General features: G+C 36.8%; 1 protein-coding gene across 9 annotated transcripts in view; it reads right to left on the bottom strand.

Annotated features, from left to right (window-relative positions):
- Positions 1 to 25,164, bottom strand: part of DOCK9 (dedicator of cytokinesis 9) — a 140,115-nt gene that overhangs the window by 27,053 nt on the left and 87,898 nt on the right. For 3 of the 9 annotated variants that reach the window (XM_075740962.1, XM_075740952.1, XM_075740969.1), the window contains exons 28-39: positions 19,429 to 19,575; positions 18,661 to 18,744; positions 17,903 to 18,014; positions 17,512 to 17,690; positions 16,717 to 16,833; positions 15,145 to 15,265; positions 14,204 to 14,337; positions 10,906 to 11,020; positions 9,234 to 9,300; positions 4,680 to 4,727; positions 2,706 to 2,842; positions 268 to 383 (exon numbers count right to left, since the gene is read on the bottom strand). In XM_075740962.1, the coding sequence (XP_075597077.1) occupies positions 268 to 383; positions 2,706 to 2,842; positions 4,680 to 4,727; positions 9,234 to 9,300; positions 10,906 to 11,020; positions 14,204 to 14,337; positions 15,145 to 15,265; positions 16,717 to 16,833; positions 17,512 to 17,690; positions 17,903 to 18,014; positions 18,661 to 18,744; positions 19,429 to 19,575 (1,377 nt within the window). Of the gene's footprint in view, positions 1 to 267; positions 384 to 2,156; positions 2,201 to 2,705; positions 2,843 to 4,679; positions 4,728 to 9,233; positions 9,301 to 10,905; positions 11,021 to 14,203; positions 14,338 to 15,144; positions 15,266 to 16,716; positions 16,834 to 17,511; positions 17,691 to 17,902; positions 18,015 to 18,660; positions 18,745 to 19,428; positions 19,576 to 25,164 lie in introns of all 9 variants that reach the window. The other 6 variants (XM_075741016.1, XM_075740989.1, XM_075741024.1 and 3 more) reach the window with 2 other exon arrangements.

Below are 25,164 nucleotides of genomic sequence, written 5' to 3'. Positions count from 1 at the left end.
ATTTCTTTAGGTAGTTAGGATGAGGAATGAGCTTTTCCCACAGGTTACTGCTGATCAGTCTGTGTGCAATGTGTAACTGAAGCCAAGGTATTTTGCTGCAAGAAGTTATCAGCTTTTACATGACACAAGAATGAAATGCAATGCTAGAAATGCTAAAAATACAGTGCTATGTTACTAGAATATAAAATATAATTTAAACAATATTTTTAAAAATATTTTTTCTGAAAGATAATTATGGGAGATGTTAACACCAAGTCAAGAACAAACCTTAAAAGCCATTGTGAATAGTGATAGAGTATCCAGAATTGTAAGGCAAACTTCAGTGGCAATATTTGCTTCAAGTAAGGACTGGTGAAGAACGTCTGCATCTGAATGCCCATAGCCTACAGAAATTCCAAAGGTAGTGTAAGTGCTGGATATACTCATTTAAATATGTTTCTTATTTCCAAAAGGCTTGCCCAACTAGGAAAAGATTAACAAGTAAAAAGCCTGACAGAAGTTAGTATTCAATACAGAAAAATAATTCATATGCATGTAAATATTTTTCAAATATGTGTATATAATTATTCTAACATAATTTGCACAAGATCATAAAATACAAATGTGAACAGTAAAAAGCATTAAACAGCAGTTAAAACAATAAATGTCTGGCGATTCATATATATATGTATGTATATATACACGTTTATAAATAAATGTACAGTTATATATATACACACACGCATATATATATTCTTAAAATAAGTACTGCAGTAGGATGTAGTTACAGCTGAAAACTGGTAATTTAGCAATGTTATAATGATGCAAAGTCAATCATAAGTCAACCATTGTAAAAATACAGAACACTGTATACAGTACAGTCATGTACTTATAGGCAGTGAAATCTCACTTACACCATTACTTCAGTTCTATTTCTTGCTTAAATGATTAGAAAGGGAGAAATTAAGTTTATACTTTACATTTATACACAACTATCTTACCAAAGAATCATGATTTCAGAAACAAGTAAAGCAACTATTTCCACCAGGAACATCTTTCTTGTATGTACGCCATACAGGATACCTATGAGATCTATTCAAGTTCTGAAAACTACCTTGGATACATGATACAGACAGACTGACAACTAAACAAAACTAGAAGTTAGACAACAACAAGACCAAAGATATAAAAATCAATTTCACATTTGACATGGCTTTTACAGCAACATATTTTTACTTTGTAAAACCTTGGTCAATACAAGATGTTATATCCTCATATGCATTAAAAGTCCAACATTGAAAAAAACCCTGTTATCACTTTACAAAAAGTTATCTGAATGAGACACCTTCCTTCATAATTTCCTCCAGATGGAGAAGAACAGAAAGTTTCTTTTTACATAAGCATGCATTTATTAAAACCTTTCAGCTCACTGTTTCCTAAAAAACAGTAAACTTTGCCAAGTTCTGGAAGTATGAAATCTCTTTTCACAGGGCCCAGAAACAGCCATGTTATTTCTTTCACAGAGATTTTTTTTTTTAAAATCAGTCTTCATCTACAAAGTATTTTACCTTACTGTGTAGTCACATAGCATAAAAGGTCTGTCTTTTGTGTATCAAAAATACATAGAAATTACTATGACACAGCAATAGCAGACTGATTACAGGCAGGGGAAAAAGTAATTTGCACAGCTATATAGTTTTCTGACATTTTTTAAATCAAAGAATTGCATTTCTTATATTTAAACGGGCATGAGAATGCATTTGTAAACAAACAGGTTTGGTGGAATTTTTATTCCATTTTCCACTAGTCTATGGTAAGTCTCGTGCAATTAGGCTAACTGTTGCTTTATATTACACATAAGGAGCTAAAAGATTTTAAGAGACAGTTAGATATGTTTTGGAAAACAGAAGGATGAACACAGTGAACATACAGTTAACTCAAATAATTGCTTTACTGCACACAACTCTTTTCAGTACCAGTGTTGTATTTTACTAGATTAGTCAACCAGTTTCATTGCTTTTTGAAGCTGGAGATTGAAAAACGGTGCTTCAGAATACTGTACATACAGTATATTTTGCAATTTAAGAGCAGCATGTTTAAAAAGATAGGCTACAAGCAGATTTAGTTTTCAATACAGCAGTCTCATACAAGCTGACTTCAACCTGATTAAATCTTACCATTGTCTACAGAAATTCCAAGAATACTTGATATCTTTCTCACACTGAAAACAGAAAAATCACTTCATTATTGGACGCTTTTTCACTTCCAGACAAACCAAATCATGGGCTTCACAAGCTCTGCAGAAATTCTAAGAAACTTATTTCTCCTTAGGGGATGTCAAAACATGGAGATATGGTCAGAGTGCATATTTTTAGTTTTAGATTAATCATGTACAAGATGAAGTTGGGGAAAAAAAAAAATTAAGCTTAATAAAGCCAATAGAAAAAATAAGTAAATTCTGAAACGATGTGCAGCACAAAGTTGAAGTGCCTATAATTAAGTACAATTTAAAAATACGCTGTAGTTAACCATGCTCCATGTTATGGCATCAGCCAGCACTGATTACTCTATCATAATGCAGGGAACAGATCATTGACTGATTCCAGCTATTCGTTTGACCTAGAACAATAAAAGTCATTGAAATGCACTGGTGTGGCTCTGGGACCTGTCTCTGGTGTTGTGGTACTGGTTGAGGATGACGAATGTTATCATGTCATGAGACTTACTGTGGTTAAAAGTGAGAGAGTTATCCAGGCTGCTCAGCTGCTGCAATCTGGCATGCATCATTCCTGTTCTGTTACGGGAAACAGGCAATGTCTGAGATTTTCGATCATGAACTATGGATCCCAACCCCTCCTGGTTCCTGCAAGATGGGTGAAATGGGATAGAAGCAAAAGTTAGACATGTCAAACTGCAGCAAGACGGGAAGTGTTAGTTAAGCACAAGAAGTTTTAGAGAAAGAATTATAATGCAACCTATTTACTGTTTTATTTATAAAACAAAAATAGGTAGCTTAAAAAAAGTATCACAGCAAACTCTTTCTTAAAACCTCAAAGCATGAAAGCAAAAGCACACAAGCAGTTGCTCTTAAAGCGCTAAATTTACTTCAGAGCTTTTGAGAACACAAATATTTGAGAACATAAATATTCTGAAAATATTCAGAACCCCAAACCAAATCCTCTATTTTGATTGTAAAAATTTTAGAAAAAAAATTAGAAAGACACACAGTGGTAAAATTAGAAAGCATACATGCAACAGGAGAGCAGGAATTAACTGAGGTATTATCATGTACATCTTACCCAAGCAGGAAGGGAGAAGAGCCATATACTTTGTTAAACTTGCAGCAATCAAGTGAAGAAAACAGAAAAGTGACCTGTGTTAGCAATCAGTACAGGCTAACTTCCTATTGTGTACCACCACCAGAGCTGATGAAAAATGAAAACCAGTGCTTGAATTACAGAATTCCCTGTTTCCTTTCTCTGTCATTTGTGTATTTTCAGAGTACGTGCATTGATTGTGATATATTTTTAGTGTAATGACAACGTGAAAGACTAGAAAGCTACATCTTTGGGGAAAATTCAATATCCCTGCAGAACACCAGAAGAATTCTATAGTTTAACATTTTTAGCGTTAACATGCAGTACACAGACTAAGAGATCAGTAAACAAAAAGGAGATGTGGTAGTCTTCTCTACAAACAATTCAAACAATGATTTTGCAGAACTTTTACAAAAAGCCTGAAAATTACGAACTGCTGTAAATCCAGACTTTGAAGTACATGTAAGCACAAAGGTTACAATCAGAACCTGAATGAAGCCAGATTTATTTTGGCCCTTGAATTTTTTAGGGTAGGTGAACAGAAATGAGATTTTTCTTTTTTCTGAAAAATCTCCAAGAAGATAGTCAACTTTCTTGTTTGTAGAAAGAGATTTACACACCATTAAATCTAAATTAAAAACAAAAAGCTAACATATTAGTTGGAAAGCTTTACAACCCAAAGTCAGCAACAACTTTCTCACTGAGTTCAAGAGGGCCAGTATTTCAACCCCACATGTTTAATTATAACAATATTAACATGTCAACCACAGCATAAGGTGTTAACAATTATCTATATTTTACTCTATTAAAAAACTACTTTGCATTAAACCCCACATTAATGCAAAGATATTAAAATAATTTAGTATACGTTTCTGATTCATACAGATTTTCTCCTAACCAGCCTTCAGTGGGCGTGTTCAAGTATCTAACAGTACTTTGGACTTTGAATTGAAAGTCAGCAGCATTGGAATGTTCACTACTCACCTTTCAAAGTAAAAACTCTCTACACAAAATTTCTAAAACATTTAAACGGCTATGATTTTATGGCCAAGTGAATAAACAAAACAAATCATAAGATTTATTCCCCAAAGACATTATTTCAAGGAAAAAAATGCTGTAAAAGATAGCATTTAAAGGGTGGATTTTAAAATAATTGATAATAAACACAACACACACACATCATTCTTAAACAGATACCAGACTTTCAGACAGGATATAGATTTGTTAAAATAGTAACCAGTTACTTCAAAACTGTTATGTATCATTTCACAGTAACTCTTCTACTCATGCAATTTATTTGTAATAGAGATACAAGGCATATTGATTGTACACACTATTATTCTTAAGTGAACAAGACAGCAAAATTTAAATTCCACACAGTACCTGGCTATGTATCGTTTTCCCATGTACTGGAACTGATGTAAGCATACTCTGCAGAGAACACAAGTCAGAGAAGCAACACTTAAAACAATCTTTTCTAGATTTATGTACATTGGAGTTATTCAACTATTACTTTTTATTAACTTTAAACTCTTACATCATAAAACTTCTTTATTTCTCCTGCCCTTAAAATTCCCTTCCAGTCTCCAAGCCAATAAAAGGTAAACATGGCTCTCATGAAACCAGAGATGGTTGTTGTTTCGGGCAAATTGGGATTAATAGCAAAAGGCATGGAAGGCTGCCTCCCGAGCATGCCTATCTCAACACTCTCAATCAGAACACCTAGTGGGAGTCTAACAACAACCATGTAGAAGGACCAAATGGTGAAAACACAAAACACGTTGGAAAACTGTAAATAGTGAGTTCAAGTGCTTCATCTTGGTTAGAGTTTTAATATTTATAGAAAAAAAAACATTTAGCCTCAACTATCACAGACAAAATTTCATTATGTGGAATGCGGCCCACAGTTACTGTTATTTACAAATGAACAGCAATCCAGGACGAGTAACATGAAGTATGAAAGTAGAGATAACCAGACATTACATATATACACATATTTTGCAAAATGTGTATAAGGGTTCAAAATAAGGGCAATACATTTTGCTTTTTTTCCCTTGGCCTAAACTCTCTTGGTTACAGGTTGGGGGTGTTTTGTTTATTTTGTTTTCTTACAGTCTCCAGATTCCAGGATAACAGCAACAGGGCTTCTGACAGAACTATTTTATAAAAGGAATCTGATTCTACAATAAGATGATGCTAAAGGAACATCCCAAAGATAATTTTTTATTAAAAAAAAATAAATCTATATTTCAATATGATGTTATATTTTAAAGAATCATAATATTACTGGTTCAGATCCAGCAAGAAAGCTGAAAGTACAACCTAATTTGCCAGGTGCCTCTGCTTGTCTTCACAACTGGTAATACACATCTCTGATGACTAATAAACTAGAAGTCACACTTTCAAATCAAGAAAAATGGCATGAATGGAAGCTGTAATAATGATTTCATCTGACTCTTTTCCCACTGCAAGTAATGATCCTTGTAATTCAGAACACTTAACGCAACTTCCCTTGTCCCTTGGGTAAGAATATTCTTGAAGTTGTTCTTTAAAGCATAAATCCAAACTGAAAGCCAGTTTTCAGGCTTTCTTTTCCATGTGCCAGTTGTGAATGAGGGAGAAGACTGGCAAATAGTCTCTTCAACTCAGCCCCATTTTGTACTCAGACATTAAGTACATTAGCTGTCTGCAAATGGCAGAGTCAGAATGGCGCTTGCCTCCCCAAACTTTTTATTCTATTTACAAATTAACCTCAATTCCCCTTTCTGATATCTTCTTGTCTTTTTTAGATTCTAAGTTTTTCTGAAACAGTTCTTTGCATGGAGACTACCTACCAGAACACTGTCTTACTGAGATAATGAGAAACTACTGTAATGACCTGTATTAATAAAAATCATCATCAAAGTGAATGTTATTTGCATTGGCAAAATACTCCTAGAATTGGAAGAAGTAGACTTTTATGAGCTTTGTTCCTGCTGTAGTTTAAGGAACTATGATATCATCCACTGCACTAACAAGATGAAAATTTTATTCTGTATGCCATATTGCCATTGTGATGGAAATCTTTGATAATTAGTAATTTGAGATTACTGATTTGATCACAAACCAATCCTACACAGTCCTTAAATAAGTCTCTAATGGCAAAATACTGTTCACCAGTGAACCTGTACAGTTTACACCTCAGGCTTCAGCAAGTCTAGTAAGTAGGCTCATTTACTTGTTCAGTTCTGTCTCTGGTACAATCAATATCATGCCAGATGTACTCAAATGATGAGTTAAAACACTATCTACAATATATTCCTAAAATAGGCCTTGAGCAGCACATTCCATAACATCATTAATGACTGATATTACGTTGATTGAGCCTCTACTACAGAGACAAAGGAAAGCAGTCCGGTGAAACAGCAAGACAAGCAGAAAAGCTTCTGTGGTGCATCACTTCAAGCAAACAGTGCCTCCATCACCTTTCATTAGTGCAACAGTCAGTCCTTGTGAACAAACACACTAAGTGGGCATAGGGCTTGAGTGTAGTCATTGATAACAAACACTGGATTCATCCTATACGTTCTCCCTTACAGAATCTTTTTGTTTTTGAAGTTATGCAATTCAGTCAGTTTTGATAATCAACCATATAATTTCAACAGTTTGTGTCCTGGTTTTGGCTGGGATAGAGTTAATTTTCTTCCTAGCAGTGGGTATAGTGCTGTGTTTTGGATTTAGGATGAGACTAATATTGATAACACACTGATGTTTTTAGTTGTTGCCAAGCAGTCAGGTATGTTTCAGCTTCTCACACTGCCCTGCCAACGAGAAGGCGGGGGGCACTCAAGAAGCTGGGAGGGGGCACAGCCAGGATAACTGACCCAAACTAGCCAAAGGGATCACAGAATGGTTTGGGTTGGAAGGGACCTCAAAGATCACCTAGTTCTAGTTGTGCTTGGGATTGCCCCCATCCATGGGCAGGACCTTGCACTTGGCCTTGTTGAACTTCATGCAGCTCGCACGGGCCCAGCTCTCCAGCCTGTCAAGGTCCATATGGATGGCATCCCTTCCCTCCAGCATGTCAACCACACCACACAGCTTGGTGTTGTCAGCAAACTTGCTGAGGGGGCACTCGATTCCGCTGTCCATGTCACTGACAAAGATGTTGAACAGTGCCGGTCCCAGTACTGATCCCTGAGGAACGCCACTCGTCATCCTTCTCGACTTGGACATTGAGCCATTGACCACAACTCTTTGAGTGTGACCATCCAGCCAATTCCTTATCCACCGAGTGCTCCACCCATCGAATCCATGTCTCTCCAATTTAGAGACAAGGATGTCGTGCGGGACAGTGTCAAATGCCTTGCACAAGTACAGCTAGATGACATCAGTTGTTCTTCTCTTATCCACCAATGCTATAACCCTGTCGTAAAAGGCCACCAAATTTGTCAGGCACGATTTGCCCTTAGTGAAGCCATGTTGGCTGTCACCAATCACCTCCTTATTTTCCATGTGCCTGAGCATAGTCTCCAGGAGGGTCTGCTCCATAATCTTGCCAGGCACAGAGGTGAGACTGACCAGCCTGTAGTTCCCTGGGTCTTCCTTTTTATCCTTCTTAAAAACGGGGGTTATGTTTCCCCTCTTCCAGTCTTCACGAGACTGCCAGGACTTCTCAAATATGATGGTGAGTGGCCTGGCCACTTCACCCACCAGTTCCCTCAAGACCCACAGATGCATCTCATCAGATCCCATGGACTTGTGCACCTTCAGGTTCCTTAGATAGTCTCAAACCTGATCTTCTCCTACAGCGGGCGGTTCTGCATTCTCCCAGTCCCTGCCTTCTGCAACCTGGGCAGTGAGGCTCAAGCACTTGCCAGTGAAGACTGAGGCAAAGAAGTCATCGAGTACCTCAGCCTTCTCCATATCCTGGGTAACCAGGTCACCCGTTTCATTCTGGAGGAGTCACACATTGTCTTTTGTCCTCCTTTTCTCACTAACATACCTATAGAAGCTTTTCTTGTTGTCCTTAACATCCCTGGCCAGATTTATTTCTATCAGGGCTTTGGCTTTCCTAACCTGATCCCTGGCTGCTTGGACAGTTTCTCTGTATTCTGCCCAGGCTACCTGCCCTTGCTTCCACCCTTTGAAGGCTTCCTTTTTGTGTTTGACTTTGCCCAGGAGCTCCTTGTTGATCCATGCGGGCCTCCTGGTGGTTTTGCCTGACTTCCTCTTTGTTGGGATTCATCGCTCCTGAGCTTGGAGGAGGTGACCCTTGAATATTCGCCAGCTGTCTTGGGGCCCTCTTCCCTCTAGAGCTTTGTCCCATGGTATTCTACCAAGCAGATAGTCCATACCATGAGATGTCATGCTCAGTATGTAACTGGGGGGTGGGCTAGGAGGTGGCACAGCTCAGGAACTAATTGAGCATCAGTTCCAGGTGGTGACCAATTGTGCTGTGCATCACTTGTTTTGTATATTCTTTTATTATTATTCTTCTCTTCCTTTTCTGCCCTATTAAACTGTCTTTTTCTCAACCCATGAGTTTTTACCTTTTTTTCTTTTTGATTCTCTCCCCCATCCCACTGGGGTGGGTGGGGAGCAAGTGGAACCACTAAGTGGTTGTTTTAGCTGCTAGCCAGGTTAAACCACAATGTTACAAGATGCATTTTAATACAGACCAGTCAACATGGTTCCTCTTCCATGAGCACAGCAATATTATGAGCACTACTTGCTGTTTAGGAACTTCCTGAGGTCACTTCTGTGTAGCCTAATTCCAGACGCTATCTTGGAATTGGACAGACATGCAATTATGCAAATCAAGTTAAGGACTTCTAAACAGACCAAGATAGCATTATTTTTTCAAATAAACAAAACCATATATACACACTTATATCCACGCTCATACTTTTAACTGCATAGCAAAATGTATGATTATATGATAAAGAAAAATCTTACTCTGTAATTGTGAAAAAGTCCATGAGTTCAGACTTTGTAGCCTTGTTCCAATATGTAAACAATGCATCTAGGAAAATGAAAAATATTAAAAAACAAGAAAAAGGCAAACACACAAAAATATTAAGTAGAAGAGTTAACATCAGTTCTTAGTTTTCAGATAACGAGGATTCAAAGAATCTAAAAATGACTTGTGGAGTATTTAAAGTTTTCCTTGAAGCTGATTATACAAATGCATATATAAATTCTCCAAATTAGTTTCTACGATATGCTTGCAATGAATCAGTAATATTCCCACACACTTTTATATTTTAAATAGTAGTAATTGTGTAGTCAGTAGTGATTAGAGTGTTCTAAAAAATATGAGACTTCAGAACACTTTGGACTGTTAGTCCTATGACCTGCTTATTCATAGATTGGTCTCAACATTTTTTAAATTCAAATTTATGATTTGTTCTTTTTTAATTTATAATGCTTTACTATGGATACTTTTCCAGCATATGTTTCAGACTTTTTTTATTTGCGCAGGTTTCAAAAATGGCTATATCTTTTTTACAAAGCTTATAGTTACATAGCCAAGACCTGGTCTGTTTTGCCAAAAATGTTCAACATTAGCTAACAAATTCAAAACTATTAAAAAGATGGGTGGCAAAGTTTATTTGACCTTTGTTCTTTTCCAGGAAAATTGAGACTAAAAAAACCCCACTGTGCTTATGTACATTTCAACTTCAATTTCCTGGAAATTCTGACTGATTTTTATATATTTCAAAGTATAAAATAGCAGAAAAATATTTTTTAATTTTATTGTTCTTTGTAATTTAAATACATGAAATAATATCTATGTAATTACTTAAAAAAATCTAATGGTGTGACTGGATATTGAATACTTCTTAACCTTTCACTTCTCATTCTCGATTAAGTGGTCTAATAAATTAGAGTTTGAGTAGTACTACATAAACTTGATTTTTAGAAATTAACATAAAAATAGGCACAGAAAATAATTAACTATTGTTGATATGTTTAGCACAAACTGAAAAACTCAATTTTTTTACCAAAAGGGACTCTCCCTCTTTTTCAAATATTGATCAAGAATAGGCATGATTCTGAGTTATATGATGATAGTAAAAAAAAAATAAAAAAAAAATAATCAAGATTTGCCATTCATATAGTATTTCTATATCTCTGCAACCTTCTCCGGGATAATATGACTCTCTCAAAAATTCAATGGATCATTTCACAAACATTCCAAGAGAATGAAGAAGCACTAATATCCCCATTCCAGAAATTGAAATGTACACAGCAATCAAATAATTTGGTTCCCTGCCATACAGGAAGTTCTGCAGAATGCAGGAACGGACTAGCCTGAGACTCTTCTACTGATCAATGAACTATTCTTCACTTCCATTTTCCAAACCGGACTGTACAATCACATACAAATACCTGCTTTCTTACCAAGCCCTTTAGTTAGCGTCACACTTTGAAGAAATAATGACTATTTAATGTTTACGAGATTTCAATAAAACCTTAATTTGATCAATCACATATATTTGTAAAATGCAGCACAACATGGTACCTACACCTAAAATATTTTGCTGATTTTGAAAAGGTATTAAAATCACAGGTATAAATCCAACACGTGATTTCAAATTTATAAAAAATAGGTGATATTACCTACCTTCTGACATACTTCTTAAGATATGAAGGAAACACATGAGCAGACTTTTGATCTCTGCTTGGTCAAGTTTGTCATACCGAACTACAGAACTTCCTAAAGTGCTGCTCTGTTGGTTCTGAAAAGAAGACAGACATATTTTGGCTGAAGAGTTCTTAAACTGTTAATAAACTAAAATGTTTCAAATTGCCTTATTAATTCCTGCAACAGAAAAAGGATCTCAGAATGGAGACAAAAATGTTTCATGTAGAGACAGGTCACTAAAACACACATTACACACATGAAGTATACCAAATTAAGGCTCTTTACCTTTATTTATTTTTATTTCCTTCTTTGTATTTCTTTTTTGCCCCAGAGGGAGGAGTAAGAGGAAAAGTTACCTAACAGTGATTATTATTCAAGTTAATTATACGTGGATACCCACACTGTAGAAATCAGACATGCTCCTTCTGTTTAGATGAAATGCTTTAAATATACACGCTACTGTTAGGTGATACATATATGCGTCTTTGCTTTTGAAGAGACTTTATGCTGAACTGTAGACAGACCTGCCTCTAGAAAATTCTTTCCATTTAAAGATGTAAGAACCCCAGGGAAAACATAGATGAATGGCAATAATATGCATTCTGGAGTATTACAGATATGTAGCTTGCCCTTGCCTTAAAAAACCCAAACAAACCCACAACATAAAACAAAAACCAAATCCCAAAGCCACCCAAAAAAACCCAACTTTCTCCCTGCTTCATTTGTTTATACAATTCCTACACTTGTGGGAAGTTAATCAGCAATACTCAATACTAAAGTCTGTCCAAAAAGAAAAAAAGCCCATGACTGATCTTTCAAAATGTGTACCACAAAAAAGGGAAAAAAAAACCCCAATTGTGAAACCATCCAAGTTGAATTTTAGGCAAAGGCTAATTTCCCTACGATCAAGTGTTACAGAATCCTCATTCTGAGGCTTTTACAGATACACTATATAAATGTTTAAAGGATAAATTATGCCCTTTTTAGTGCCTAATTCTTACTTCCAATATGAAGCCACTTACATGAATGGAAAATGACCCAGACATTTAATAAGTTTTCTTATTAAATGGTACAACTGATCTATGGAACTCTGGTTTCTACAAGAAAGCTGGATCATCTTGGCTCTATGACCTTTGTAAGGACACATACAAGTGTCGGAAGAAATCCTTCATATCAAAATTAGAAAAAAAATAAAATAAAAACATAGACTCAAGGGAGAAAAGCACTTGGTTTCACAAACAAAGCGAGAAATGCCAATACCTCAAGGGTAGAACAACCCTTCCAGGAACACTCCTCACTGAAAGCAGGAGACATGCTAACCCAGGAGGGAACATTTCACAGCATACATGTCAATTGACTGCCAAGCCCTTTAATGCATTCCACGTAAAAGGAAAGAATTGTTGTCCTAAAACAGTCTGTGTAAACTTGTCACATACCAGCCACTAAATGGATGCAAAGTGAAACTGAATGGGAAACTATGATTAACACTAGCCAGAAGTTACTGTAATTGAGGAGGAAATGGACACCTATAAAAGCCTGCTTATTGCCAATTCTAAAGACCTCACAAACTGTTGAGGTGCTACTATACAGCTTTACGGATAGTGAAACAGAGCAGGCAATTAATGGGTGGCAAAGCAGAAAAAGAAGTTGAGTTTCCTAGACTTTCGGATGCTGTCCAAAACTAGATAATATTTCCTCTAAAATAGTTGAACACATACATGAATAAAACTAAAGCTTATGCATAGTTATAGTCCAATTTAAAATAACATCAATAACCTATGAAGTATGCACAGATTAAAATAAAGAACTGATATACTTCCAACCAATTCTGATTCCACAAGTATAGTACAATAGGCTATTCTGAAAAAAAATTAAAACAAAAACATGCCTCTTCAGTAATGATATCAAGCAATGAGCAAAAATTCAAAGATAACGTGCACTGATCTACTAGAAAAAGTTTGGAAAACAACAAATAAGAAGCCAGGATTAAGTATTATTTGGGGAAAACATTAACAGCATGCAAAACATAAAATCCTGTATTACCTAAACTGGCAGACCAGAGTAGAATTTTCAAAGGATGTTGACTCCTTTGAAAACCCTTTTACTTGGTAAAAACACTACACATTGGTAATTAACAACATGACAACTAAGTAGTAGATGACAGCATTGCCATTTAGCAACAGTGTATGCACAAGATATTTGTTTACTTGGTCAATGTCAAAGAAGATTTTTTCAGTTCTATTTATATTAAAAACCCAAATTCTGCTGATATTAAGCTGATTAGATTTTTATGCTTAAATTAAGTCATGTACATGAACTATTCCAGGTTTGGCATTTAAGGCATTTTTACATGGTTACACTGTACATATTTGCCTTGAGATTCGACTGTTGCAAAGAAGTGGCAAAACTACTGATCACACACTTCACTCAGAAGCTCAACTATACCAAGCACAAAAAGCAAATACTTCTTGTAACTGAAGAGAGAAAGCAGCATGCAAAATTTTCTCTGGTAAAGCTGGAATTGTCAGAAGTGAAAAATCCATAGTAACACGGTTTTTCTTTGCAGGGTGAGAATTTTCTTCTTCTTCTCCATTAGGGCGCATAGCATGAGCAGAGTGCCTTCTGAGAAGCTTCTCTCTCTGCCACACGAAGGCATGTCAGAGTCAAGGGGAAAAAGTTAACATGTTGTGACTTGCACAACAAGATCTAAGAAAATGAAATGTGATCAGTATCAACACAAGCTCTAGAAAGACATGACTGAATACCTCATAGCTACTGCAGCCAGAGCTCCTAATTTGTAACAGCTTTAAAGTGAAATGTTTTAGAAAAGTCAAACTAATAGAAAAGAAATCATCTAGAGAAAGCACAGCAACCAGTTTTTAAACATTTTAAGAATGCTACATATATTGTGTATAGAACAGGACGGACTGAAGGTCTCCACAAAGTCAAAACTGTCCTAACTAGAATTGAGTTCTCTCAAGCAAAATTCAACACACTTCATCTAGTGCCTTTCTCTAGCAAAGGAAACAACTGCTTGTTTAGGTCTCTACATTGAAAATATTTTCCTATTTTCTGCAAAATAGCTTAATAAATATAATGCAAAAAGAGTTCATATGATAATTATTTTGCGAAAGAAAAAAGTTCTGTAAAATTCTGTTCTACAGTCATTCTAGAAAGCCCATTCCCAATGGAGATTACAGAAGTTAACTCCTATGAGAATTAAGATGAAATTTTAGGAATACACTTCAGGTTTTTTATTTTGGTTTGGTTTTCTTACCTTGTCAAGGGAATTGCTCTTATCACTGTGTCTTTCTGGGATACTGTTTCCTGAGTCTGTACTTATAAGAGAGCCTCTTGAGTCAGCGTTCCTCACGCTATTAATATTTGGAGTTGATGTAGTGTATGGGGAAGCTAAAAAAAACAAAAAACAAACCCCAAAACAATATAAAAATATCAAACAATACTGAATAAAGTCACTTTGTAGTTTAGTCAGACTTCTAAAACCACCATATATGTATATATTAAGGCGGCAAATAATTCTATTTAGTTACTTTTAATGAAGACAAACTGATTCTAGAGTTTCAGCAAAGTACATATGCATGTAGACATACGTACAACTACATACATATAGACATAAAAACACATGTAGCAATACATACACACATGAAGAAAGCATATATATTTAAAAAATCCCCTTTCTAATTTTTCATGTTTGTTTTTTTAATGGACTAGTGACACAACTAAATTACACAGCAGGTAACAATAAATAGGAAAAATACATTAAGACAGACATGAGGATGCCCACAGGTGTGCACTAGCAGCACTCCGCCTATAGGTGGTCTCCAATATCATGTACAAAATCATGGACTATGGCACTCTTGCCATGACCAAGGCTAGTCCTGCCTCCTACTTCTCTGCAGCAAGACAAGAACTATCACCTTTGACGGGGGAAAAAGCAGCTCTCCAGGAAATAGCTTTAGCTCCAAAGAGAAAAACAAACCCAAAAATATCCCGAGAGAAAGATTTCATGTACAGACTGTGAATTCTGACCCACACCGAACGGTGGATTGCATTAGGGTTCTGTTAATGAAAGCAGCAGTAAATGCAAGTACATATGCAGAAAACAACCACAGTTACACACAAAGCAATTATCTCTGGTAATAAATGAAAACCAGAATTGACTCCTTTTTAAAATTATTTTATTTTTTAAGTGCTTACCAATGCCAGAGATAACACCAAATAGATCTTTAGGAAGATTGTTATCCAATGTGTTTCCTGATTTTTGTGGTGTTACTAGCTGACTTGCAGTTGGCAAAGTAAGTGCATCATCCTTTGCGCTCTGTTTGGACAAGAGGAAAATGTGATTATTGCTTTCAACACTACAGATTTAGTGAATATGACATACTTTATCTTCTAGAGCAATATTTGTGATACAGTTCTTTCTTAAATTTTAATTGCTATTAAATGTGCCCAAAAGCATGGAATGAGATGTTCAGGTATTTGCACAAGCTTGGGATAGCCTAAAACTTAAGATACCTAGGGAAACATTGAAGAAATTATATTCCATTAAATCTTAAATACTATAAACCAGATATTTCCAAAAGACCCAAATTACTTTTATTTCAAACACTGAAACATTTCTCTTGTTGGAAGGGTATTGTGAATTTCTTTTTTAATACCAAATGGAACACAGCAAGATACAGACAAAAATAAAATATATCAATTAAATCTTAGATTCAATAATTGTATGCAACTATAATATATCAACATACACCTTCACAAATTCCATTTGAATTCATTCTTCTGTAGCCCTCTTACACTACAGCTGTTCCAAAAGCACACTCGTTTAAGGTTAAAAATTAAATTAAAAATTAAATTTCTAATTTCTAGAAAATTAACTTTTTTTTTTGTGGTCCATTTATTTCAGTGTTGGCCTAAATAGAAAAAGAAGTTTTTTTGGTTTTTTTTTTTACAAAAATCTACCACCAATATGCAATCTTTTCTGTTGAACAGCAACTACTGAATTTTTTTGGGATTTTAGTGAACATAACTAATTCTCTATGTGTTAGATGTTGGGGGACTATCCTCTTGCACAGAAATGAAGTACATGCAAGTGTCTCCAATGCCAGGATCTACCAGAATAGAGGCAGACTGTTTATACAAACTGGCAGGCAGACTAAAGAGAAGTGTAATTTTTGAGTAAAACACAGAGACAATTTAATGAAAACTCTTCTCACAGAAAGTATATTAAAACTGGGTAATAGATACAAAAGGAAGGATGTTAAATTGCAGAAACGACTGCTATTTTTTATTTCAAATGCACTGTTCCTTCAGCTTCTTTGGCTGCTCCTTTTAGGATACTCTAAAAGATGCAGCAGTTCCAATCCTATGTGGTCTATAGTTTGTCTTGAAATACAGGCACATGCACCAGAAATGTAGAAAAAGCAAGATGTTACATGGCAGTATAGTCACACGGCATTAGAATGATGCCATGGCAATCCGTGTGGCCCAGCATTCTTCAAAAATCTTCAGGGGTTCAAGTAGAGATCAATAAGGGCACTCTAATCTGGATATAGCACCAATTACCATGTTAGACATAGCTTAGCTGGACAAGAGAAACCATAGCCAAAACCATAAAAGTTAACTAAGCTTTTAAACTCAGAAAAAGTAAGAACAAACTCGCAGAATTCTGAAGCTTTATTTGCCAGAAGTTTGCTGTGTTTCATATACACATTACCAATAAATTATGATTAAAACAGTTCAGAGTACCAAACAGAAATGGTCACTCACACTGCTGGAAGGGTTAACAGGAAACGGAGACACATCTTTAACATTGATTCGCTGAACATTTTCTATGAGCAGTCCGAAGAGTGGCAAATACATAGTAGCTATTCGTGCCTGATGGCTCTATAAATAGAGTATAACAGGTCATTAAAAATTAAATCTGTAATTTGTTAATCACTAATTATTTTTAAGCTATTCTCTCCTAAATTACAAAAAAGGAGCACTTAATAAATATTTGCCAAGTCAGAGCTCATACTCCTAAGTTCACAAATGGCAAAAGCAGTGATCATCACTGTATTTCATTCTAATTTACAGAAGGTCAGTAAATTTTACTGTTTCGATATAATGCAGAAAAAGCCCTAAATTCATGTGATTCTAGCTAAGACTAAATTAACAAGCTAAATTAACAAGCTTGATAAAGTAATGATATCTTCATTAAAATTTTATGGCTTCTCCACAGCATAGCTGATATTAAAAGAGAGTCAGGAAAACTAAAAAAATCACTCAAAGAGCTTTGAAAACATTCATAGAAATCTGATTACTTTAAGAACAGCAGTGAGATTACACCGTGCTAAAGTGTAATAAAGACATAATTATGTTAAAGGTGCTTTCTGCTTTCATTTGGTAAAAATACGGGATTTGCAGATTGATTTTGATAGAATTTGAACACATATATTCATCAGTCTGAACAGAAATAGCATTGCTGCAAATTAACAAATTTTTTGTGGAAGAACAAACTCTCTGTATGTGTGCATACTTAATCTTTACTATTTTGTATTACTAGCATAGCAATACACTTACCCTGGAAGCATATCTATCATCAAAAGAGTGCTTTATCATCAAATTCTTGAGCACATAAATAGCAACCTGTCGCACATCTCTGAACTCTTGCAATGCATTGCCCACCTCCCTTAGAAGCAGTCCCACTAAGAAGTGATTTTTACAGAACTCATCGGTTAATGAATAGTCCAGGTGAAGGTCTGGAAGTAAAGCACAAGTTCTGTGTGAGGCATGGTACTATTTATCAATTAATGCTGAACTAAAATGTTTCCAACATTATTGACAAATTCACATATATCCATAGATATAATAAATATAATCATAGTTATTCTTATATCCCTAGCCCTATTTACTGCATAATGATGCATTTATTAAACAGAAATATACCGTAGACTACTTTGGAAGAATTTACCTTGGTATCTCTGAACTCTGCCTTTTCCAAAGGGCATTGGTAGATTCAACGGTATGTAATGCTCATGATTACAGACTACACGGAGAAATTCAAATTTGAATTCAAAAAGAGTCTGCAAAAATAATTTTAAAGTATAAATTAAACAACTGATGCAGTGATTTAAATAACACATTAAAAACAGCTTTCTAACACAAAAGAGTGATTTCTCAGTCTTGCAGTATAAGGGATATAGACCCGTCAACGCTGAATACATCAATATAAAATAATTCCAGCATAATTCATACTTGATAACGAGACATAGTTCTATTTACTGTTCCCATTGTCCAAAGTTATTTAGGTTTACCATTTAAGTTTACTATATTATGTATTGAAGTAAGAAAAGTTTGGGCCTACAGAAGAAATTCTTTGTGGACATCTGGTACATGCTTTCACTACCACAGTAAATGTACAGAAACTTATCAGATACCAACTCTTCACCTTTAGCATCTCTCACATTCATGCTTAAAATTTCTGCTTAGTGTTGCACCCCCTACCACCCAGCACTTTCGCAATACACAAGTTCTAGGGTGGTAAAGTTGCATCTGAAAATGGGAATCAAAATATGAAAAAGTGATTTGATGGAAGAAAAAAAAATGCTCTAGGCACAGTGCAAGGACTTCTAATGTAACTGGGAAGAAGTCTGAAGACTTAATGCAGGACTCCATCCACATGCATCAAGAAGAGGCAACTCCTAAAAATCATTTAAAAGCACTAAGTACCTTCGGATCTCCTGGGGCAAAGCAGCTGATGTAGTTATTGATTTGCTTGAAAACAAAGCCTCTATCCATAAAAGTAAAACACCTCTGGGGAAAACAAACAAAACCAAGACAGAATTGATTTAGTACTGTCTCAATGGCCCGAAATTATATTTTTGTATTTAATAAGGTTATTTTCCAAACACAATATTGATATTTCAGTTTGAATATAAAAATCAATTAAAAAAGCAAACTATATGTATACATATACAAATACCAAATTTTCCCTTAGAGTGCAAAATGTAAACAAACTCCAGATAAAAAGCAGTTTGAAGAGAAGTTTATCTTGACAAAAATAAAAATGACATGCCACTAGCTGCTTTATCTACCTTTTTATTTCCCATTCTTTTTTCTGCCTACTGGACCTTAATGGCTGAAAAAGGAAAGACATTGAAAGTCTGTCTACATAAAATGCATGAAAATAAAACACTACTCAACGTATGAAGCTTTCGTAGGATTAGAAGACAACCTAAATTACATTAAAAAATCAAAATATATTTCAGATAAAGTATACATTAATACAAAAAAATAATCAAGCTTTTGAACAGACATCTTCTTGATTATAGAAGATGCAAATTATACTTCAATGCATTTTGACTTGGAGAAAGAATTATATTTAAAAAGCACTAAATATATTTGGTTTTATATAAGTCAACTTTAAGATTCTTTAAAATCCATGAAGTAGTATTTTTGAAAAAGTAACCACAAAGCCCAAGTTGTTTGTGCACCTACTTTTATAAAGGCAGCAAGGCTATGGTTTGCATTTTTTGAAGCCTCTGGATTGTCTCTGTACTTCTGAGTGATGTGTGGCATTAGCATATTAACAACTGTTTCAACTGCATGATGAAAGGAAGCGGAAAATCTCTGGTTTCGCAACAGCTAAAAACAAATTCAGATACAATATTTAATATGGTTTGTAACACTAAAATATATCAGAAAGTTTGGTTTAGATAAGATATAGATAACCTGACAGGGAGAGGGGAGACAAAGAAAGTTTTCAAATTTTTTCATTTATCATTTAAAGTAACATTTACTGTAAATTCAAGATTTTCCTGAATTTTCTAGACTGAGGGGGAAAAAGAGCATTTGATTAGAAGAAAATATTACAACATGCACTAACATCCATTATTAAAATTCAAGCAAGGCAGTCTTGGATGGAAAAAACCATATGTATAAAAGTTTGCAAGTGTACTGCATTAATATTTTTCTATACTACAATAAACTTGATAACAGAAGCTAAGAATAAAAGGAAATCCTTTCATTATATCTATCTTTCTTTCCAAAGCAGACACACAGCTACTTCACATACAGTAACTATATTTGCAGACTCTCTTGTCTGTCTTGAAAAAACACCTAGCAGTTTGTGCTGTTCCGCATCTATCTTTTTAATAACTCCTTTGCCTTTTGCCATTGTGGAAATTCTCACCCATGCTTCTTTCTTGCTTACCAGCAACCTCAGATCTCAGCTCTCCCAGGCTCCAGAATCGTACTCTCCATGTTTTTAAGTTTCTACAATCAGAACTGTTTTCCCTTGCTTTTAGGTAGCTTGCCAATTAGCTTAAAAGATTTCCTCTACATTCACATTTTTCTCCTTTCCACTCACCATCTATATTATCTTCATGAGTGATTTTGTACATTCTGACCAGTACTGGCCAGTAAATTCTCTTCAGCTTTTTGGCACTGCAGAGGCTCTTTTATTTAAACTTTAAAGTTGTCAGGGGACAGAAACCTCAATCTGTCCCTCTCCTAACCAGTTTGATGCCAGATGCCCAGAGCAGGGAGAAGGATCCCAGGTCAGCAGGAGAGCACCTGGAGTGCAGCACAAAGGAATTCCAACTACTCCAGCTAGTCAGCCAGCTTCATCGGTGGCCCAACTGAAATGCCTCTATGCAAACACATGTAGCATGGGGAACAAACAAGTTAGAGACATGTGCACACCTGCAGGGCTGTGATCTCATTGGCATCATGGAGATGTGGTGGGATGGCTCCTATGACTGCGGTGTTGGAATGGAAGGATACAGGCTCTTTAGGAAGGACAGGCAGGGCAGGCAAGGAGGGCATGTCACCCTCTATGTCAATGACCAGCTGGAGTGCACGGAACTCCACCTGGGGATGGACGAGGAGCCAACTGAGAGCTTATGAGTCAGGATTAAAGGGAGCACTGGGGCAGGGGACGTCATAGTGGGGGTCTGCTACAGGCCACCTGACCAGGAAGACCAAGCAGGTGAGGCCCTCTATAGACAGATAGGAACGGCCTCGTGTTCACCAGTCCTAGTCCTCATGGGGGACTTCAACAACCCCGATATCTATTGGAGGGACAACACAGCAGGATGCATGCAATCCAGGAAGTTCCTAGAATGCATTGATCACAGCTTTCTCCTCCAAGTGATAGAGGAGCCCATGAGGAGAGGTGCCATGCTGGACCTTATTTTCACCAACAAGGAGGGCCTGGTAGGGGATGTGAAGCTCAAGGGCAGCCTTGGCTGCAGTGACCGCGAAATGGTGGAGTTCAAGATCCTCAGGGCAGTGAAGAGGGCGCACAGCAAGCTCACTACCCTGGACTTCAGGAGAGCAGACTTTGGCCTCTTCAGGGACCTGCTTGGTAGAATACCAGGAGAGAAAGCCCTTGAAGGAAGAGGGGCCCAAGAAAGCTGGTTAGTATTCAAGGGTCACCTCCTCCTAGCTCAGCAATGATGCATCCCAACAAAGAGAAAAATCAGACAAAAATGACAAGAGGCCCGCATGGATGAACAAAGGAGCCCCTGGGCAAAGTCAGACACAAAAAGGAAGCCCACAGAGGGTGGAAGCAAAGGCAGGTAGCCTGGGAGGAATACAAAGAAACTGTCTGAGCAGCCAGGGATCAGGTTAGGAAAGCCAAAGCCCTGATAGGATTAAATCTAGCCAGGGACATCAAGGGCAACAAGAAAAGCTTTTTTTGGTACATCTGTAATAAAAGGAAGACTAAGGAAAATGTGGGCCCTCTCTGGAAGGTAATGGGAGACCTGGTTAACCAGGATATGGAGAAGGCTGATGTACTCAATGACTTTTTTTGCCTCAGCCTTCATCAGCAACAGCTCCAGACACACTGCCCAGGTCACAGAAGGCAAAGGCAGGGACTGGGAGAATGAAGAACTGTCCCTTATAGGAGAAGATCAGGTTTGAGACTATCTAAGGAACCTGAAGGTACACAAGTCTCTGGGACCTGATGAGAAGCACCTGCGGGTCCTGGAGGAACTGGCAGATGAAGTTGCTAAAGCCACTATCCATCATATTTGAGAGGTCATGGCAGTATAGTGAAGTTCCCACTGACAAATTTAATGGCCTTGCACAATAGGATTACTGCATTGGTGGATAAGGGAATAGCGACTGACATGATCTACCTATGCAAAGGTCATCGCCTTGTGCAAAGTATTTGACACTGTCCTACATGACATCCTTGTCTCCAAATTGGAGAGACATGGATTCGATAGATGGAGCACTCGGTGGTTAAGGAATTGGCTGGATGGTCGCACTCAGAGTTGTGGTCAACAGCTTGACTTTCAAGTGGAGACCAGTGATGAGTGGTGTTCCTCAGGGGCTGGTATCAGGACTGGTGCTCTTTAACATCTTTGTCAGTGACATGGACAGCGGAATCGAGTGCACCCTCAGCAAGTTTGCCAATGACACCAAGTTGTGTGGTGTGGTCGACACGCTGGAGGGAAGGGATGCTATCCAGAGGGACCTTGGCAGGCTGGAGAGGTGGGCCTGCGCGAACTGCGTGAAGTTCAACAAGGCCAAGTGCAAGGTCCTGCACATGGGTGGGGGCAATCCCAAGCACAACTACAGGCTGGGCGGAGAATGGATTGAGAGCAGCCCGGAGAAGGAGGACTTGGGGGTATTGATTGATGAAAAGCTCAACATGACCCGGCAATGTGCACTTGCAACCCAGGAAGCCAACTGTGTTGTGAGCTGCATCAAGACAGCTGTATCAAGAGAGCTATGACGAGCACATCAAGGGAGGTGATTCTGCCCCTCCACTCCGCTCTTGTGAGACCCCACCTGGAGTACTGCATCCAGCTCTGGGGGCCCCAGTTGGAGTGAGTCCAGAGGAAGGCCACGAAGATGATCAGAGGGCTGGAGCACCTCTCCTATGAGGACAGGCTGAGAGAGTTGGAATTGTTCAGCCTGGAGAAGAGAAGATCTTATAGCAGCCTTGCCAGTACCTAAAGGAGGCCTACAGGAAAGCTGGAGAGGGACTCTTTACAAGGGCATGGAGTGATAGGACAAGGAGGAATGGCCTTAAGCTGAAGGAGGGTAGGTTTAGATTAGATATTAGGAAGAAATTCTTTACCGTGAGGGTGGCGAGGCACTGGAACAGGTTGCCCAGAGAAGCTGTGAATGCCCCCTCCCTGGAAGTGTTCAAGGCCAGGTTGGATGGGGCTTTGGGCAACGTGGTCTAGTGGAGGGTGTCCCTGCCCATGGCAAGGAGGTTGGAACTAGATGATCTTTGAGGTCCCTTCCAAACCAAGCCATTCTATGATTTCTCTACATCTTATCATTTTTGACAAAGATTCTGTCTTTTGTCTGAAGGGATTTAATGGTGGTGTGAGGCTGAAGAAGTTGACGTTGACAAAAAATGTTTCAACAGTACAGTCATTATGTCTTTTCTTTCTGAAAACTCAAATCAAAACATCCAAGTGCTCTGAATACATTGTTATTTAAATAGTTTTTGAACTATATTGAATGCAACATTCCTAGGCAGAACAAGTCATTGTCAAGGTCCTGCAGAAATCAATGATTACACAATTTGCTCCACTTGTGTTTGAACTGTGCTCTAAAATGTCTAGTTCTATTTTTAAAGGATAAAGGTAAAAAAGATCCCTGTATAAATATCAACAGCACTCATTAAAGAACTAACAAAATTTAAAAATTCTGTTGGTGAGTATGCCAGTTAGTATCCTACAATATTCTTGTAACTCAGTCTTTGTTGGACAGTATTCAAATATTTTTAAAAATACTACAAAATTCTTTCTATAGAAATAATTTTGCTGCACCCAGAAATGCATCTTTTTTTCAGATTTCATAATATCTGAATGCATGTTCCATTTATTACTTTACCTAGTAAGACAGAAAAAAGCTAGCAAAATAATTTATGTGATATTTAAGGGGCTAGTAAATCAAGAATTGATGTTCAGGAACGAGGATACAAGCAAACAAGATGTGAGTTCTGTTCCTTTTTCTTTTATGTCACAGGAAAGATGCAGTGAGGTTAGTTCTAAAAGTGGAAACATCTTTTTTAACATGGAATGTAGAGACAACAACAAAAACCTCTCATACAAAGTCATTCCAGTAGTTTAGAAGCTATGAACCTTACTTCATGTTATTGCAGGGGAAGAATGAGAAAGAACAGCTGTTCAAAATGATACACAGCAAAGCACTGGAATCTCAAGGAATTTGTATCCTTTGTACAATTGAACAGTTCATATTTGGGGGTTGACTTCTGAAGATATTACTAAAAAAATTAATATTAACCTGACATGAATGGGGTTCCTATACAAAAAGTATACCTAGCATGCAGAATACTCTATTAAATGGGACATCCATAGAAATCAGACAGGTATTTTGCATTATCAAGTTTAGCGTTTTGGGGGTGTGGTTTTTTTGTTTGGGTTTTTTTTTTCTTCTTCAGGTAGAATTACTGCACCATTCTATACCTGTAAGTCCTAACAAAAAACATGGCAATATTTCAGTAGTTTCAGTGCTGCATAAGAAAATCTCTGCATGAACTCTCATAATCTTAGAAAGATTTATGGCTACAGAACCTACTAAATCTATAAAAATACTCACTGTCCACCCTTATTTTCTGAAATAAGATGGGATCACTAAGAGTTGAAAGTGCCATCAGTATTTAGATCACATTTTAATGGTTTATCTACTTCTTTCTGGCAACTTGGAATCATAAAAAAATGGAGCTAGCAATTAGTACTTTCTCTGAAAGAGAGTCATGCTCTTTCAATGCTCAATATTTTCCCAGCCCATCTTCTACAACATGCGTGTTTACAATCATGCTGTTAAGAGGGAGAGCAAATATTCATTAAAATTAAATTATATAATTTTTTAGCCTACTTAAAAGAATTTTGTAGGACAGAAAGGTTATTTAAAATGAGCAAGACTTTTTCAGAATTTATATGATCATATAATACCATGTAAGAATCAAAATTCGATGCAACAAGTTGATGTAAAATACCACTTAAAGAAAGGTCATAATTCCTGGACAAAGCTTCAGAAACATAAACATTCACTGAACTGTCTCCTGCTTACATCTTTTGGCACATTTTAATGAAAATCCTAAGCTTACTTATAACAACCCCTAGAAATTAATCTCAGAAGACCATAGTTTGTACAGCATGTAATTTATAGCATATAGAAAATCACAAAATGAACTGCTCAGTCTTTCAAGTACAGCAAACCTGAGGCCATTAGGTCTCA

Source organism: Balearica regulorum, chromosome 1, assembly GCF_011004875.1.
Source record: "Balearica regulorum gibbericeps isolate bBalReg1 chromosome 1, bBalReg1.pri, whole genome shotgun sequence".
NCBI lineage: Eukaryota > Metazoa > Chordata > Aves > Gruiformes > Gruidae > Balearica > Balearica regulorum.
The sequence above is the reverse complement of the archived record's forward strand: the minus strand, read 5'-3'. Positions and strand labels throughout refer to the sequence as shown.